Source organism: Quercus suber, unplaced genomic scaffold, assembly GCF_002906115.3.
Source record: "Quercus suber isolate HL8 unplaced genomic scaffold, Cork oak 2.0 scaffold_682, whole genome shotgun sequence".
Lineage (NCBI taxonomy): Eukaryota > Viridiplantae > Streptophyta > Magnoliopsida > Fagales > Fagaceae > Quercus > Quercus suber.
The window spans coordinates 121,109-139,719 of NW_027070123.1; the positions used below are offsets into that span (position 1 = coordinate 121,109).

General features: G+C 36.6%; 2 protein-coding genes across 3 annotated transcripts; both read right to left on the bottom strand.

Annotated features, from left to right (window-relative positions):
* Positions 1-5,118: 5,118 nt before the first annotated feature.
* On the bottom strand, positions 5,119-13,708 carry LOC112013103 (autophagy-related protein 13b). 2 transcript variants are annotated; one of them, XM_024045491.2, is made up of 4 exons: positions 13,583-13,708; positions 11,921-13,402; positions 11,659-11,840; positions 5,119-5,721 (listed from the first exon to the last, which is right to left on the bottom strand). In XM_024045491.2, exons 2-4 carry the CDS (start codon positions 13,286-13,288, stop codon positions 5,406-5,408), a joined length of 1,866 nt encoding a protein of 621 aa, XP_023901259.1. In that variant the 5' UTR covers positions 13,289-13,402; positions 13,583-13,708; the 3' UTR covers positions 5,119-5,405. The 2 variants fall into 2 exon arrangements, with proteins under 2 accessions (XP_023901259.1, XP_065622188.1); XM_065766116.1 differs by lacking the exon at positions 5,119-5,721 and adding an exon at positions 6,046-6,091.
* A 672-nt stretch (positions 13,709-14,380) lies between these two features.
* On the bottom strand, positions 14,381-16,455 carry LOC136064413 (autophagy-related protein 13b-like). The gene is made up of 3 exons (XM_065766120.1): positions 16,330-16,455; positions 14,668-16,149; positions 14,381-14,587 (listed from the first exon to the last, which is right to left on the bottom strand). Exons 2-3 carry the CDS (start codon positions 16,033-16,035, stop codon positions 14,402-14,404), a joined length of 1,554 nt encoding a protein of 517 aa, XP_065622192.1. The 5' UTR covers positions 16,036-16,149; positions 16,330-16,455; the 3' UTR covers positions 14,381-14,401.
* Between the last annotated feature and the right edge of the window lie 2,156 nt (positions 16,456-18,611).

Consider the following 18,611-nt stretch of genomic DNA (forward strand, 5'->3'; position numbering starts at 1 on the left):
GTTAGCTCCATGTTTCATTCTCTATGCTTTTCCAACAAGTGGCATTAGGTGGAGGTTGTAAAAAGTGTTGGGGTATCCTACAAATTTCCCCCATCCAACACTTGAAACGACCTCCAAGCCGCCAGCTCATCAGAAATCAGCCTTTGGTGTCAGTAAATGGTTGCCAAAGCCTCATTCCATGTCCCCACCAGTGTGGGACCCAAAGGTCATTGTTGTAGGTACCTCAAAACACACTTTTTGAAATTACTTCAACTTAAAATCAGCTTGAAGAATTTTAGAAAATATACTTCTGAAATTACTTCAACTTAATGTCCGTCGGCATGGTCCCATCACACAAGCACATTCGATAACTTGCCGCCAAACCTCATTTAGCATGCAGTCAATCCCATATCCTAAAATACCCCAAAAACATCTACACCAAAAATTCCCCGATGTACAGGGCTAGCTCCATGGTGTTGTATGTTTCATCCATTCACCCTCTTTGCTTCATCCCCATCTTTTTCACCACCAACATCAGCATACCCAGAATCCATAAGTTTTTGAAATTACCTCAATTTAACCTGAGTGATACAATAACACATGCGCACTCAACCACCTTTCTACATGTTCTCTCCGTAATCCGAAGTATATTCTTCGAGATAAATTCACCAGGAGTTCTTAAAATCGTGAGGCCAGCCCCATAGCTCTGCATGTTGTACCTAGCCAACATCCTCGCATCTTCCCCATCTTCTACACCCTGTGATCGTTGCCAATGATCCAAAATACTCTTCTAAAATTACTTTCGCTTAACCTCTGTTGAAATGATTCGATCTCGCAAGTACATTCAACTTCTTGCAAATAACTTTTAGCCTCACCAACCCATTTCAAATACCATGGAACACTCTTTTGAAATTACTTCAACTTAACCTTTGTTGAGAAGGCTCGGTCACGCAAGTACATTCAAATACTTGCAGACCCCTCTTCGGTCTCATCAAAGCCTTTCATATGGGTGGGTCTACTCTTCAGAAATTACCTTATCCTGTTGAAAGCATCCCCACCTTTAACTACTTCACTTGAAGAGTCAAGTGTAAAAATCTGTTTTCAAAACTCATTCCTGCACCACACTCTGAAACTATGTGCGTGAACGAGTCTCGATGGGCATTTGTAGAAAGGGAAAATTCCCGATCTATCACAAGCTGACACATCATACTACCAAGTCCACAAAATACAGTTAATTTCAAAGCGTCACGTATTGTTGCTAGGTTTTTCTATCACTACTCAGAAACCAACAGAAATTTTCCAAGTGTCATGTAAAAACCAATCACACATCAGCATGTGTAAGTGATGACATAAGCAGTCCAGCACGTGTAAATGATGACATATGCAATATAGCGCGTGTAAGTGATGACATAAGTGGACCAATCAAGTTGTGACATGTGTAACCAATTAGACTCCGTCACGTGTTGCTCACCCACCCCCCAAACTCCTATAAATAGAAGCCTTCCTAAGGCATTTAAGGAGAGACCAAGCCATCTAGAACACAAGCAGTATCAGAGAAGATTCAGAAGCACTTAGAAGTACAGAAACTCTGTAGGAATCAAGCCTCAAAACCTTCAAGAACTTCAACCTCAAAATCAAAGAACGTTCGAAGCAGAATCATCCAAACTATCTGCCTAGATCTTGAAGTTTGATGGAATCAAGGTCAAAAAGCCTCCAGAAATCTTAACAAACCATAAATCAACGAAGCTCTATGGATTCAAGCCTCTAAAGCACCGAAGAACTTCCACAACAAACCTTTAAAGATGAAGAACACATGAAGAACACGAAGAACGTGAAAAACAAAGAATTTCTAACAAGCTCATAGTCAGAGATTCATTGTAATTCTGTTTCAAAGGTCTTCGATCCATCCTTCAACCAAATAAAAGGATATTTGGTGTTCGAGTCAAAATCACATTATTACAATCCCAACCAACAAAGTCTTTCAAGGAGATCGAATCAGAGGGTCCCTCTTTTGTAATTTCAGAGAATTGTACCACACATTCATCAATACAAATTTGCATTTGTGAAACTATTTTACTTGTTTGATTTATTTCAAACTAGAAATTTAGTCGTCTACACTAGGTCACAACAAAGTTGTTGCACGACTATTGTACTCTGTTCTCTGAACATTTTTTGTCCACTATGCTATTGCCAGCACATACACTGTGTGCTGTTGATCGTGATTGAGTCTTCATATAAGAAAAAAGGAGAGGAAGAAATATCAATTATGTTTCCCGAAAATGTCAAAAATATGAACTGCCCTTGCAAATGCCAGATTCTTTTCTAGTTGGTTCTTATACTGTCCTGAGTCCTCCGTATGCATTGGGTCGTCAAAATCATGCACACACTATAGTATGGCAATTTGGTCTTGTACATTGCAGTCAGATTAGGCAGTAAGTTAACCAAAATCAACGAAACTTGGTTCCACAAAAAACATGCCTATAATGCATCACCTGTTGCAATTCAGCAATTGCATTATTGCAAGGAAACTCAATTACACCACTCATTGTTCACGAAAAAAAAAAACCTTTTGGTCCCCAAAACTTTAAAAATGACCTATTACTCGTGCAATATTAATACCTAACAAATAAACTAACCTAAAAAAAATAGAAGAGTTAGCATATAATTATATTTGTACAGAGTTATTAAAAGGTTTTTTCCGTTCATAATGTTTCAATATTTCCATAAACAATGTGACTCGAGATTTACAAAAGCATTTTTTCTTGATTTTTAAAAATATATTTTTGTTACTTTAATTAATAGTAACACGGACAAAAATAATTTGACAAATTTATGCTTTTAATTGATTTTTTTAATATGAAAAATAAATAGTTTAATTTGAAACCATTCTAATTGATAATAATTATGTAATTTACCCAAGTATCTAATAAAAAGCAGTCACTTGACAAAAGAATTATGTTGTCACTCACGTAGGTAGAAGACAATCACTGGACATAATTATTGTCTGTAATGTTCAACTTTTATTATCTAATAATATAAAATGTGTCTTGCTTAAAAAGATTCTTTGGGTGTGTTTGGATACCTCTTATTTTGCTGAAACTGAAAAATTATTGTTGAAAGTACTATAAATAAAGGTAAAAGTTAGTTGAAATAGTACAGTGGAGCTCATAAATAGTGTCAAAAAGTGCACTGAAACTCATAAATAGTAGCAAAAATAAGTTGAATAGTAAAATAATTTTAATTTTTTATTTTAATCCAAACACACACTTCATGTAACTCAAAAAAAAAAAAAAAAAAAAAAATCCAAAAACACATTATTTGAGAAGTCCCAAATCTGAAATCAAATTGCGTTGAGTACAGGCAAGGGGTGGTACTTAAACAAAAAATCCACTTCAACATTTTTTAATCATTCATAAAATAAGTCCTAATCACCATATATACCGACTTTCCCATGCATATATACGTCGATCTACGACAACCTTGCATTGATTTAGACAAAAGAATTCAATTGGGTTTGATCTTGGTCACTTTGCTTTTGTTTTTGGTACCCAGATGGATGTTGTTTTCACAGGCCTTAGTCTTCCAACTCAAAGCCGACATGCACTTCTCAAGTTGCATTAATCAATATCACCTCCAAACAAGCTGCCCACTTAATTCTCCTACAACTTATTTCTCAAGTTGCATTATACGTCGGTGTAATTCTCCTAAATCCCTTAAAGTATGCAAACCCATCCCCCACAACTTATTTCTCCTTTTTCTCACAAGGGAACTCTCTCAAACTATCTAAAATCCTAATCCCAGCAACTCCTCTATTAGCCTTAACCCCATTTTATACCCACCACAAAAGCAGCTCACCACTCCAGTGAGTTAGTAATTGCAGTGAATTGCTGGAGGGGCTTCACAGAGGATTCTGGCAAAATCGAACAATTCTTCTTGTACTAAAATTACAATTTTAAGGTTAGTTTGAACGTACCCTACACCCAAGAAACTTTTGACCAATGGAAAACTTCTGCCATGTGAAGCTGGTCAATCATACAATTGGCTATCAAAGAAAGCAAATGCTATTCTTTCACAATCTTCTTCTTTGACCATCACCATCGGATCAAACATGAATGGCAGCTTGATTGAATTAGAATTTCTCTAGTCCACTATGATGGCTGTTATTTCGAGGAAAGTACTCTTCCCCATTGCAACCTCAGCCATCAAAGGTGGCCATTGGACCCCCTCCATGATGTCAAAAATGAATGAATGAACCTCATGATCGCCTTGTGTGGCCTCAAGGATCACTTGGTTGGCTGTGAAATGCACAAACTTTACATAAGGTGAGAGTTCCTTCAGCATCTGAAAGTTAGTGTGTTCAGCTACTGACTCGTGCTTCATTTGGAGAGCAGTAATGCTCTTGTAATTCAGGCCTTGAGTGAAGAAAATAGCCAACCCTCTTTCTTTCTTCGTAAGTAAAATTAGCCAACCTCTTGAATGAATAATCTATTCTCCATTCTCTAAGTTAGTTAAGAGATAGTTAAGCTTCTCAACAGTGTCTGAAGCAAAAGAGCAGCCAGTTCTGCCCTTCAACAGCTTCAGATCCCATCAGTAATAGATCAGTCAGGCTGCTTTCTTGCGTCAGTTCTTATTGAATTCCCATAAAGGGAAAACTTCCTTATGTACATGACCCCCACATTTTCTTGATTCATTTCAAGACATGATCCAATTTCTACAACACTCTCAAGAGTACCCAATTCTGTATCTTGATTGATGGAATCATAGTCCATGACATGAACCCTGGCTCTAGTTGGAGCAATCCTTATATGCACTTGTCATTTCTAAGCTACAGCACAATCAGAACGCTGATAGAGATTCTGTAACTTTATGGGCTAATAAAATCAACTCATCAAGTCATCCCTAAAGAGATGTGACTCAAAACACCCCTAGGAGATCTATTTCCCTATAAAACCATTTTATGCAACAAGAGAGTTTGACTGAAATATAAAGCATTAATTACATTTCTTGATTGGAAGTATGTAGAACAATTGAACAAACCTTGTAAAGCAACTTGCATTGGGATCAGGCCACCCCTGGCTTATCGATGCTACTAAATGAGCATGATAGAAAAACCACAGTAATAAAAACAAAAGAAAAGTATAATCCATAAGGCAAACTATTTGATATATTATACAATATGAACATTCAGTATAGTATGTCTGTATTTACGTATAAGTAATTACGCCAAACCTTTCTATTTAGTTATCAAGTTTTAAGCATAAACTTTATATAAAATATAACCACATATGTACAAGAGAGAAAATCGGCACCAGTGAACATATTCTTCAGAACCAAAACGCTGTACATGTCCACAGGATTCAATATCAAGATGGGTTAAAATCCAGCTATAACTCTGCCAGAAAATTCTGCTGTCCAGTGTAATTGGATTATGTGTATGATTTACTGCCTTGCTTAAGCAACACTTTCTTCATCTCTCTATAACCCTGGAGCTCTTCCAATGCATCAGCTGTTGTCTTCAACCTAACAAGCCCAGATGACGTGACGCTTGCAGAAACTGCATTCTGCGCAGTAGGACAGGGTTCCTGGATGCTGCTACTCCATATTTCAGACCCAGAGGCTTGTGGCACATTTACTGAATTGGAAAATTCTGGGCAGAGAGGTGGAGCTTTCTTCAACATGCGTACAAGATCACCAACAGCAGCATCTTGGGATATATGTCCTCTCTGATCAAAAGAACCTGGTCTGAGAGATATGCACTACAGGTCAGTTTTTATTCACTACAGCACAATCAGAAAACCTGAAAGTACAATTTTTATTTCACAAGTAAATCAATCCGATCTAAAAGACAGGCAGAGGAGATTCTCCTCCATGATAATGGAGATGCTTATATGATAGATGATGGTGCTGAAGTATAAAGGTAGTAGAGACTTCACTCACTAGAAAATCAGCAAACTAAAAAACTAATCACTATATCATATAAGGGCTCAAGTACTAAAAATTATGGAGTAATTTTTCCTGCATAACTAATTTTTGTAAACCATTCACTTGTTTTCAGACATTAGAGTTTTATGACCAAGAGCCTTACAAACCCATATTTGAAGCATCCAAACTTCTGCATTCAAAATAAAAATAAAATAATTAGAAAAAGGTCCCTCCATACTTCTAGTCCAAGATTTTTTTTACCATAAAAAATAACTTAGCAAGAAAGATTAAAGATATCTGCTCAGGTTAACAGATACACAAAAGCCACAAAAATCTTGTCTCATAACAATGATGAAGAATTCTGGTGACTACAAAACAATGATGTCTACTACACCTTCAAGCCAAGGCTAGGGAAATTAATACCCACTATAGCAAATGCAAAAGGGTTATTGGTAGTTTGGTACCAATTGTGGTTGTTGGAAGCAAAGGTGAGGTAGCAATAAAGCCTTGCTTTTCACTAATTTCATTGATGATGACACAGTAAACACTATACTTCTCTCAATTGATCAGTGAAAAAGGTTTTAGACCCTCAGGTTTCATGAAGAAATATCCATGTTCTTCAGATAAGCACATTGAAAGATGGGTAAGAACTGGATAATTGTAATATTTGTGGCACAGTTAAAATTAGATTACTTGAAGTCCTGTGGCATAATCTGGGTAATTGCTTCAGAATGCAAGGACTTTTTTGTGATAAGTGAGAATGCAAGGGATAATTAATGAAAACCACAAGCTACTCAGTGAAATCTCCCAAGTAAATAAATATATATATATATATATATATATATATATTAATTAATAATACTACTAATGAATGCACAGCTAATACCATTTAAAAAAAAAAAAAAAAAAAAAAAGAGACACACACAAACAAAAGGAAAAGGATGATGACAACATACGCAGGTGCATTACGATAAGACTATGAGAAACTACAAGCAGTTAAAAATGCTTCCTAACAGCATTTCTAATATAGAAAAATTCAAGCTTAACCAACCATTGTAATTCTATTATGACAATCAAAATGTTCTCTGCGAAGTTTACACCAATCACCTCCCATAAAGGATAATGTTAATGAAAACCCTTCAAGAAAATATCCAGCATTATTGATATGTAACATCTAAATGCATTTCTTTTCCCTTTTTTATTTCTTTTATATTCTGTTCCATTTCCTTTAGGTTGGAGTACAGTATATTTATTGTTCATTGGGAGGAGGGGATAGTCATCTTGTTTAAATAAGGTTGTAGCTTTGTATAAGGAAGCATTAGAAGTACTAAATCTAACAGATGCACTTGAGAAAAAAATCAGGAAAAAAAAAAAATTCCTAGTATACATCAGAAATTCTGTTATGGATTCTACCTTGTGTTTCAACTTCAAGGTAACCTGTTCAAAAAGTATTCGGTATTTTTCCAACCCCATTTGTTTTTTTTTTGGATTAAAAAAAAAAAAATCATTAACTAAGTAGAGTATAAAACTGACACCCTGCCAACTAATATTTCCATTATATAACACTTGAGCATGATAAAATGTATTACCATATTTCCATTATATTACCACTTGAGTATGCTGCACTTCTTTTTTTTTTGATAAGTAAGAAGAGAATATTATTAATAAAAGAATAGCAAGAAAAACACATAGAGTTCACGGTAGTGAACAAAGGAAAAAAAGGAACAAAAAGACAGAAGCAGCCCCTAATCTATTCTAATAGACGAAAGAAAATCCATAAGGGTAGAACAATCCGAGAAACCCCAACATCGAGACCAATCAAAGAGGGTCCGCTGGCAAAGCTCTAATAACTGAACCACAGTTTTCCCCTCATCCTACAAAGACTGCCAATTCCGTTCAGTCCAAATAGTCCACATTAAACAGCCTGGAACCAAATCCCAAATCTCAGAACTATGCTTCCCAAGCCAATGATACCAACAAAATAATAAGTCCACAACTAAACCTGGCATAACCCAATCGATTCCAAACAACCGAAGCATATACATCCACAAAGAATGAGCTATTGGACAAAAAGGTAATAGGTGTGGGATATCAGTATATGCTGCTCTTCACTTATTATCAGGCAGAAACGTTTCTAATATAACCTATAATTATGCATATTTGGTACACCAGCTAGTTCAAAATGTCATGTTAATGAGGTGTGGGATATCAGTATATGATATGGCTTTAATCATTATTTGCAATCCATGCACATAGGTGCCATGAGCAGAATACCACCTTATTAAGCAGAAAAAGGAATCATGGACTCATCTTCCTCCCTAGTAAACCTATTCCCAATGCTCTACTTGTCTGTGCAATTGTTGAACCTCCCTTAAGCTCAACTAATGGTCTCGCTTCTTTTCAGGCTAGCTCCATAAATTTAACATTAATCTTTCGCAATGGTAAAATCAATTCTTCCACCATCCATGGCATCTAGATCATAACTATGGTGTTTCGAGGAAACTCTTTTTTATATATAAGCAATGTTTTGAGAAATTCTGTACATCAAAATATGCCAAGATAACTCTCTGTTATTGCAAATAACTAATCATTGGTTGGGTAGTCTCATTATATACTCTAAAAAAAGGGATTTTATTTTTTTTATTTTTATTTTTGTTTTTTTTGGCTTCTTGAAAGATTGCTGACTTCAACTGCAGTCCTTCAATCACTTTTTAATATTAAAAAAAAAATCATGTAACTACTGCTGAGAGCTGGGGGAGGTTAAACCCGGTGAACCAACACTCTTGGTGAAAAAAGTTATCCTGCCTTTATGATTCACAGCAAGAGGAGGTCAATGAACTCAAGCATCACCATATCATCAAGATGGACCTTACTCATCAAGAACTGAGTGGCAGAAAGGCTGGGCATTCTACTTCTAAATCACAGGTCTCTTTGGAAGCCTAAGTGGTGCTTCACCAGCTTATTCATCTCTCTCAGCCTTCTAGGCTCCAGTTCCAAAGCATGAGGATTAATCTAAGTTGTTTGGTTCTGGGTTAAGGCATTTGATAAACCAACCTAACCCAAGAGCCAACAGTGACATGTGATTTGGTTTCTTTTTTTGAAAAAGAAAATGCATTTAAAGTTTTTTTGTGTTAAAATTTAGTTGTTTGAATTTATTATTATTATTATTATTATTATTGGATAATTCAATAGTTGGGGAGGGGGGATTTGAACACTAAATGTCTCCGTTGGAAACATTAGAAGGTGCAAATTGAGCTGGAAAGATCCAATTGCTAATCAACGCATGCACCATTCTCTTATAAGCTAAAATAGCTAAAATAAACCATCAACATAAAAGAATTACAAAAGGTCCATTCAAGAACTTTCATGGATTAGGTCGATTATGTTCCATTAGCCAATGTGTTGGTTCTAGGTTGATAGCAAATCTCTGCAACCATTACTTAACTACATCAGAATTAAATTAAAACAATTTTGCTGGAAACATCTAGAAATTAAGACTGGACTAGCCCTCTTTAAATAAACAACAAGCAGGAATGGTTCAAACTTTTCTCAGGAAAAAGATACAGGATTGGTAGCACCAAGCAAAGGTGGGGTGACATTGGAGGAGGTAAGAGAACAAAATGATAGCAAACTAATGATTAAGAAGATGAAGTAGGATGCAATGGTTAATTATTTGCTGGAAAATGCCACACCATTTGTAATGCTTGGTCTTATTCATCAGTTCCAATGGATGGCCATATTTCAATTTATTTAACTTAGATAGTTAAACTTAAGGATCTCACAAAATAAGCATCCAGGAATTTCAGTAACGTTGTAATCATTTATGTAATAATTTTTGTAATTTCAAGGAGGAAGATTTATGACTTGCAAAAGAACATTGTCCTTTTTATTGATTTTAAATGAATAATTTTAAAGTAATCAATTTTGTAAACAAAAATAACAAAAATTTTGAATTTATTATACTTCAACTGATGTTTCAAGTAATATCATTGACCTCAAGTTTATTAAAATTAACAATTTACCATTTAAGCAGTTTTCCTTAGAAAGAAAGATAATTTACAATTCAACCTCCTAGAACTCATCTAAGTTCCTTGTCAAAATTATATGCTGATTGACTTAGGACAACTTTGGATATGTTATCCAGGTGTTTTTTGTTTGCAAAGTCGCAAGAAAAAGAAAAAGAAAAAAAAAAAGGGGGAAATTAAAAAAAAAAAGAAAAAGAAAAAAAAGAATGAAGAATAAAAGGATAATTCTTAAATCATATTACAAATAAACAGTTTTTAGATATTCTTAGAAACAACCTTTTTCAATTGTGCTATGTTTCTATATTCTACATCTGGTTCAAGAAACCAAATCCTCTCCATGTGTAGAACAATCATTTAATTGTGTGAAGTGCCCAGTTTATGTTGTACTGACATTAAATCATATAAGAGTAGGGATGGTAACTGGGTAGAGAATGATCAGATCAAGGGTGCCTCATCCCCTCTTTCGGGAAGGGAAAACCTGTATTGAGCAGGTTGGGGTTGGGACAGGTTGGAGGTAATTTGCCATTCCTAAATTGATGTGGCTTCGGCATAAATGAGGTAGAGATGAAAGAGAAGGGGAAGGGACATTCAGGAGAGTGAAGAGAGAGACAGAAAGCAAATGTTTAGGGGATGGTACTAAAATATGAACAAAAAATAAATTATAAATAGGATTTGTATATAAGAGATTAACTTAAAATAATTGAAATATATATTTAATAAATATATACATATAGACACTCAGGGCAGGGCAAGACAGGTCGGGGCAAGCAAAAGCCATCCCCACCCCATCACCTCTTTAGGCTGGGGAAAACCCGTGTGGGTCAAGTGGGGCAGGGAATTTTTTGCCATCCCTATATCAGAGGTTAATAATAATTCATATGTTAGAATTTCTGGTGCTGTTATAAGTTAACTCGGGCAATTCCAAGAAGTTTTAGAAATACTGCCCCTTTTAAGCAATTAGAACACAACAAGTGTAGAAGAGATCGATTCAACGATTTCAAAGAAGATAGATGACCTCAGAATCATGCAGAGGTCCAAAGACACTAGCCACAGAAAGATAGAGATTTCATCCCACTGTAATTAAGGGAACACACAGAAATACTGAACCTTAGATGATTTAGAATATGAACAGCTACCAGCAATAAAGCAGGGTTTTTTTTTTTTTTTCATAAGCAGAGTTACATAAATGCATACAGCAATTTTCTGTTTTAAACATGTCAACCTTTCAAACTATATGAAAATTGGAGAGAAGCATATCAAAGTAAATAGTCCAAAAGAAAACGAATGCTCAAAGTAGAGTTAAAAGTCTATGGATTATTAAATCTCAAAGTATAAAAGAGAAAATAAATAATACAAAAAGATATGGCTATTTGCTAGCATTTAACATTTTCCTTCTAACCCTTCTTAAAATCTCAGATCACTTGGTGGGTTTCTTTGATACTCGGTGCCTAATACATCAAGTAAGCTTGGTAGAATATACCAAAAGCCAGTGAATTAACTACGATATGAATTTCTATCAAGTCACTTACACATAAGGGCCAACTCATTTACTAAGCAATATGAAAATTCTTGCATAATGTGCTCATTTTCTATTTTGTCATTCAAAAAACATGTCCTCAAGGGATGAACATTACCAATTAGAACAAAGCAAGTGAAAACACTTATGATAAATATTAGCAAGCAAATCTGGTCACTAAGAAGTAGAATCCATTGAATGAATTTCAAACATTACCTGCTACCTGGATCTGTCATATCATCATCATCAACATCAAAAGGACAATCAAACTCAGGATCATCAAAATCATCCGGTAAAGACCTGCTTGAGCTTCTGGAAAATGAAATCTGCGGTGAGTCATTGGATGATATCTTCGGTCCAAAATATTTTCTGTTGTCATCCTTCCCAAGAGAGAACAACTATAGCAGATAAAAAGAAATCATAAATGAAAGAAATACATCCAACACTACAACTACTGTGATGAAATACATAGATATACCTGCTCAACTGCGGCACCAGTCTGAGTTGGACCTGTAAATTTATCAGTCCTCAAAGCACCAGACCTTGTACTCTTAATGGGAGGAGACGGTGGCAAATATTGCTTGTTGGACAATGCAGGCAAACTAGAAAGCCTAGTAGTAGGTATGTTTACTGGGGCACTTTCAGATCGTAAAAGACCATGTGAAAGATGAGTTCCAGGAATATATATTGGTGGTGATGGAGAAGGGGAGGGTGAAAATGTAGGAGATGGACAGTACTCATCAAAACTGGTAGTATTCTTATGAGCTATAGATGTTCCAGGTGGATGAGGTGGCAGGGTTGCGGGTGGGAATCTGCGGGAAGCTGGGTTGGAAATTGAAACATTGGATTCCGAATGTGTAGGTGAAGGTGAGAAAGAAACCGAAGGAGAAGAAGCTCTATAAAGGTCAAAACCCCAACTATGCCGCCTAGAAAATGGCAATGGCAATGGCAATGATGACGGAGAGCCATGATTCCCCAACCCTGCGACAGGTAGGGATGGAAATCTTTTGAGCGGCTCTGCCAATGGGCTGCCTACATAATCTGGTATAACTTGTGGGGTAAGAGGAGTTGGTTCAGAGCTTAAATCCAAGACTGATGAACGATACAAGACCGATAGGCAAAGCCTACCTGCAGAAGTATCAATAGGGGTGAAACCAAAACACTGCATTTCAGCCTCTGCACTACGAGGGAAGGGTTCAATAACAGAAGACACGTGATAAGCAAGACTAAATGTTCGGAGTTGGGCAGAGGAATTAAGTTCACGAAAGACCTTATAAGCAGGTAAAAGCCTAACAGTGAGATACAAAGACCTGAGAAGCAACATGGATTTCTTGTACAAGGTATGCAAAGTAATGTTACTAGACCTCCTGCTGCTGCTCCCTGAACTATGATTATCCTTCACTTTCCTACTATGATCATACTGCAGCACCCATCTCTCTATAACAATTTCTTCCCTTGTGGGCGAAAAATTGGGCATTGGGTCCCAATCAAGAGGCCTTTGAACTAACACTACATCAACCACCATAGGTTCTGGATTGCTGTGGTGCCAGAGATCAAGATTCTCCAAGGCACCAGGGTATCCCCTAAGTGCCAAATTAAACCACTTGTCCCTCGGCCTCGGCCTCACACTCGATGAGGCCGAGGCCGAGGCCGAGGCAGAGGACGAGGAAGAGGATGGGGATGACAACGACATCGACATGATTTGCTCACCACTGAAATTACGAGAAGACACATATGGGGTTCTAGACTCCAATATTATGTGGAGGCTTTTGGTATAGAATTCTGTGATTATTTGTTCCATTCTCGCAGCATCAGAGTGAGAATGATTACCACGAGAGGGTGGCATGTTAACTTCTTCTGTTTTTTTCCTCGTTTAGCAGAGTTTTACAATATCGTAAAGCCGAAACTCACAAACCCCTTTTTCACAGCAACAACAGAAACCCCTATGCAAAGCAATTCACTGAAAACAAAAAAACAAAAAAAACAAAACTACGAAAATTAAGAAACTGCAGCAAGAAAAATAGAATCTAAGCTTCAATCATAAATAAGAACAAGGTACGATGACCATATCATAAGCGAAGAAAAATTAGAATAATATAATTTATATAAAAGAAAAAAGACCGAGCAAGCATAGACTCACTGTGGAGTAGTAGTTCGTGTCGTACAAGAGAAGCGTGTGGGTACTGGGTACAAGGCTTTATTTAATCGCTCTGGTGTTTTTTTTTTTTCTCTCTTTAATATTTTAAATTTTGTTCTAAGAAAGGTTTATTTTTCAGCAAACGCAAAACTCAGGAACCTGAAGGGACAGAAAAGAGATTAATGTATTTATGTGTAGGTCCACTTTAGTAGCTGTATGGAATTATGTCTTCTTTTTTTTTTTTGAGAATTTTTTTTTTTTCATAAGCAGAGTTACATAAATGCATACAGCAATTTTCTGTTTTAAACATGTCAACCTTTCAAACTATATGAAAATTGGAGAGAAGCATATCAAAGTAAATAGTCCAAAAGAAAACGAATGCTCAAAGTAGAGTTAAAAGTCTATGGATTATTAAATCTCAAAGTATAAAAGAGAAAATAAATAATACAAAAAGATATGGCTATTTGCTAGCATTTAACATTTTCCTTCTAACCCTTCTTAAAATCTCAGATCACTTGGTGGGTTTCTTTGATACTCGGTGCCTAATACATCAAGTAAGCTTGGTAGAATATACCAAAAGCCAGTGAATTAACTACGATATGAATTTCTATCAAGTCACTTACACATAAGGGCCAACTCATTTACTAAGCAATATGAAAATTCTTGCATAATGTGCTCATTTTCTATTTTGTCATTCAAAAAACATGTCCTCAAGGGATGAACATTACCAATTAGAACAAAGCAAGTGAAAACACTTATGATAAATATTAGCAAGCAAATCTGGTCACTAAGAAGTAGAATCCATTGAATGAATTTCAAACATTACCTGCTACCTGGATCTGTCATATCATCATCATCAACATCAAAAGGACAATCAAACTCAGGATCATCAAAATCATCCGGTAAAGACCTGCTTGAGCTTCTGGAAAATGAAATCTGCGGTGAGTCATTGGATGATATCTTCGGTCCAAAATATTTTCTGTTGTCATCCTTCCCAAGAGAGAACAACTATAGCAGATAAAAAGAAATCATAAATGAAAGAAATACATCCAACACTACAACTACTGTGATGAAATACATAGATATACCTGCTCAACTGCGGCACCAGTCTGAGTTGGACCTGTAAATTTATCAGTCCTCAAAGCACCAGACCTTGTACTCTTAATGGGAGGAGACGGTGGCAAATATTGCTTGTTGGACAATGCAGGCAAACTAGAAAGCCTAGTAGTAGGTATGTTTACTGGGGCACTTTCAGATCGTAAAAGACCATGTGAAAGATGAGTTCCAGGAATATATATTGGTGGTGATGGAGAAGGGGAGGGTGAAAATGTAGGAGATGGACAGTACTCATCAAAACTGGTAGTATTCTTATGAGCTATAGATGTTCCAGGTGGATGAGGTGGCAGGGTTGCGGGTGGGAATCTGCGGGAAGCTGGGTTGGAAATTGAAACATTGGATTCCGAATGTGTAGGTGAAGGTGAGAAAGAAACCGAAGGAGAAGAAGCTCTATAAAGGTCAAAACCCCAACTATGCCGCCTAGAAAATGGCAATGGCAATGGCAATGATGACGGAGAGCCATGATTCCCCAACCCTGCGACAGGTAGGGATGGAAATCTTTTGAGCGGCTCTGCCAATGGGCTGCCTACATAATCTGGTATAACTTGTGGGGTAAGAGGAGTTGGTTCAGAGCTTAAATCCAAGACTGATGAACGATACAAGACCGATAGGCAAAGCCTACCTGCAGAAGTATCAATAGGGGTGAAACCAAAACACTGCATTTCAGCCTCTGCACTACGAGGGAAGGGTTCAATAACAGAAGACACGTGATAAGCAAGACTAAATGTTCGGAGTTGGGCAGAGGAATTAAGTTCACGAAAGACCTTATAAGCAGGTAAAAGCCTAACAGTGAGATACAAAGACCTGAGAAGCAACATGGATTTCTTGTACAAGGTATGCAAAGTAATGTTACTAGACCTCCTGCTGCTGCTCCCTGAACTATGATTATCCTTCACTTTCCTACTATGATCATACTGCAGCACCCATCTCTCTATAACAATTTCTTCCCTTGTGGGCGAAAAATTGGGCATTGGGTCCCAATCAAGAGGCCTTTGAACTAACACTACATCAACCACCATAGGTTCTGGATTGCTGTGGTGCCAGAGATCAAGATTCTCCAAGGCACCAGGGTATCCCCTAAGTGCCAAATTAAACCACTTGTCCCTCGGCCTCGGCCTCACACTCGATGAGGCCGAGGCCGAGGCCGAGGCAGAGGACGAGGAAGAGGATGGGGATGACAACGACATCGACATGATTTGCTCACCACTGAAATTACGAGAAGACACATATGGGGTTCTAGACTCCAATATTATGTGGAGGCTTTTGGTATAGAATTCTGTGATTATTTGTTCCATTCTCGCAGCATCAGAGTGAGAATGATTACCACGAGAGGGTGGCATGTTAACTTCTTCTGTTTTTTTCCTCGTTTAGCAGAGTTTTACAATATCGTAAAGCCGAAACTCACAAACCCCTTTTTCACAGCAACAACAGAAACCCCTATGCAAAGCAATTCACTGAAAACAAAAAAACAAAAAAAACAAAACTACGAAAATTAAGAAACTGCAGCAAGAAAAATAGAATCTAAGCTTCAATCATAAATAAGAACAAGGTACGATGACCATATCATAAGCGAAGAAAAATTAGAATAATATAATTTATATAAAAGAAAAAAGACCGAGCAAGCATAGACTCACTGTGGAGTAGTAGTTCGTGTCGTACAAGAGAAGCGTGTGGGTACTGGGTACAAGGCTTTATTTAATCGCTCTGGTGTTTTTTTTTTTTCTCTCTTTAATATTTTAAATTTTGTTCTAAGAAAGGTTTATTTTTCAGCAAACGCAAAACTCAGGAACCTGAAGGGACAGAAAAGAGATTAATGTATTTATGTGTAGGTCCACTTTAGTAGCTGTATGGAATTATGTCTTCTTTTTTTTTTTTGAGAAATATATGGAATTATGTCTATCTTCTTATTTGTTTTCTTATTTTTTTTTTTCCAAGATCCTTATATTAATTTTTTCTAATAGAGATACTTATAGAGTCAAGTTATATATTCATTGAATGTGACAAAAACATTTTTTATTATTATCTATCACTTTAATGTATAATTTACCAAAAAAATAATATATAAACTCTCTATAGTGAAGAAGTTAATATGAGTAAAACCTCTTCATTGAAGAAGTTAGTATGAGTAAAACGTCTCCACATTCATTGAAGAAGTTGACATGTACAAAACCTTTTTTTTTTTTTTTTTCCAAGAAGAGATACCGGGCAAAATATAAATCTAAACAATAGAATTAAAATCTCACTTAACTAGTGTATTGAAAGTCCTTGACGTATAAAATGCATTGGGCCGTGTGAAGAGGAAATAAGCAGTTGTGATAAATAGACTTGCCATCATACACTACTTTAGTTTTCCGACAAGTCTATAATTTAATAAAAAAATTTTAAAAAATCATATCAACAAAACGTTAATAAAATATATATGTTAGAATTAAAAAAAAAAAAAAAAAAAAACGTAGTAAAAAAAAAATAGTTGATAAAAATTCCAAATTTAATTCAATCCAAAATCTTTTAAAATTTCGGACTAATTTCAAAGTGAATTAATCGTTAATCTCTATCCACACTTTCTTAAAAACACCATCTTTACTTTATAAAAAAGAAAAAAAAAATAGTTTGATATAACTAAAAAGGTTGTATGTTTTTGAGAAGTTGAAAACAACAAATGAAGTGTTGTTTTTATCTAAAAAGTTACCGCAATTTTATCCAAAAAAAATTGATAAAGCATTAGAGAAAAAAATCCAAATTTAACTTAATCCTTTTTTTTTGGGACTAATTTATCTTCAAGTTTAAGAAGAAAACTTCTGTAGGGTCGGTTTTTGTAGCCCAAGCCCAAAGGATATGGGTTAAAGGCCCAACGAACCCAGAACAATGAATTTGTAGAGAGTGGGCGAAAGAGCTGGGCTGGTTATGAAGCACAGAACAGTTGGCTAGGTTACGTGCAGTGATGATAACATGAACATGAGCTAAAAGCTTAACAACTCATGAATGAATGTCCTGAAGAGATGTTTTATTAAGTGAGCAGTGATTACAGCATTCAGAGCTACAGTAAGGCTTTTCTCTCCCTTTTTCTCTCTTTTTTCCGTCCCCCATTATCAGGGACCCTTCTTCTTTATATAGCATCCCTTCCTATCATCTCCATCGTCCACCTGTTTTCATCCGCGCATCTACTCAAGTGCATGTCACGTCATGTGTCTACTTTAGTTCTTTGTTAGTGGCGGCAGCTGAGGTTGCACTGTTCAGGGGTCTTCTCCACATAAATGCGGCCAGAAAAGCTGTTGCAGCGCATTAAATGGTGGTAGCAGCTTTTCCTTTAGATATTTTTCTCTAGTTCTGATCATCTCTGGATCCACTCAGAACTTATCATTATCATTGAGATTGTTAGGAAGGTTATTCGGGTCTTCCTCACGTTTGTTTGATCAAGGTTATTTGTGGCCGAGGAGTAGGAGTCCTCGGACAGCAGTGACCTCTTCGGACGGCATTCCCCCTTTACTTCTGGGCCTCCTGCCTTCAAATGGGCGTTCCAACCACTATTGCTCCTCGGAAATATAACAATCCTTAACAGGGGCCCCGGGCCCATTAAGCAGCTCTGGGCTTTTACCCCCCACATAGCCCCTCAAAATCTTACTTTTCCCTTGCATCCGAAGAGAAAAATGGGATTTTGACCTGTCATGGAGTTAAGGCTTGAAAGCGGACAAAAATTCGGCCTGGCACGGGCGTTAGGTATAGATGCGGTGCGTCCATCATTGCTGCCTGTTGTTTTTCGTATTCCCAAAGCGCTACATTAATTACTTCAGGGGGCGCCTTGTCCTTTGCATCCAACGGTGGGCTGTTGATCCAACGGGCGGGGCTTTTCATCGAGACTTGGGGAGAAATAACTTCTGCCTCTTCGTTTGACCTCTTATTTAAAATCTTGGAGGTG

Excerpts from the sequence above, each read along its gene's own strand:
- LOC112013103 (XM_024045491.2), bottom strand. The coding sequence starts at position 13,288 with ATGCCACCCTCTCGTGGTAATCATTCTCACTCTGATGCTGCGAGAATG. Across the intron at positions 11,841-11,920 it reads CTGGTGCCGCAGTTGAGCAG|TTGTTCTCTCTTGGGAAGGA; the intron begins GTATATCTATGT and ends TATCTGCTATAG. Across the intron at positions 5,722-11,658 it reads ATGACAGATCCAGGTAGCAG|ACCAGGTTCTTTTGATCAGA; the intron begins GTAATGTTTGAA and ends CATATCTCTCAG.
- LOC136064413 (XM_065766120.1), bottom strand. The coding sequence starts at position 16,035 with ATGCCACCCTCTCGTGGTAATCATTCTCACTCTGATGCTGCGAGAATG. Across the intron at positions 14,588-14,667 it reads CTGGTGCCGCAGTTGAGCAG|TTGTTCTCTCTTGGGAAGGA; the intron begins GTATATCTATGT and ends TATCTGCTATAG.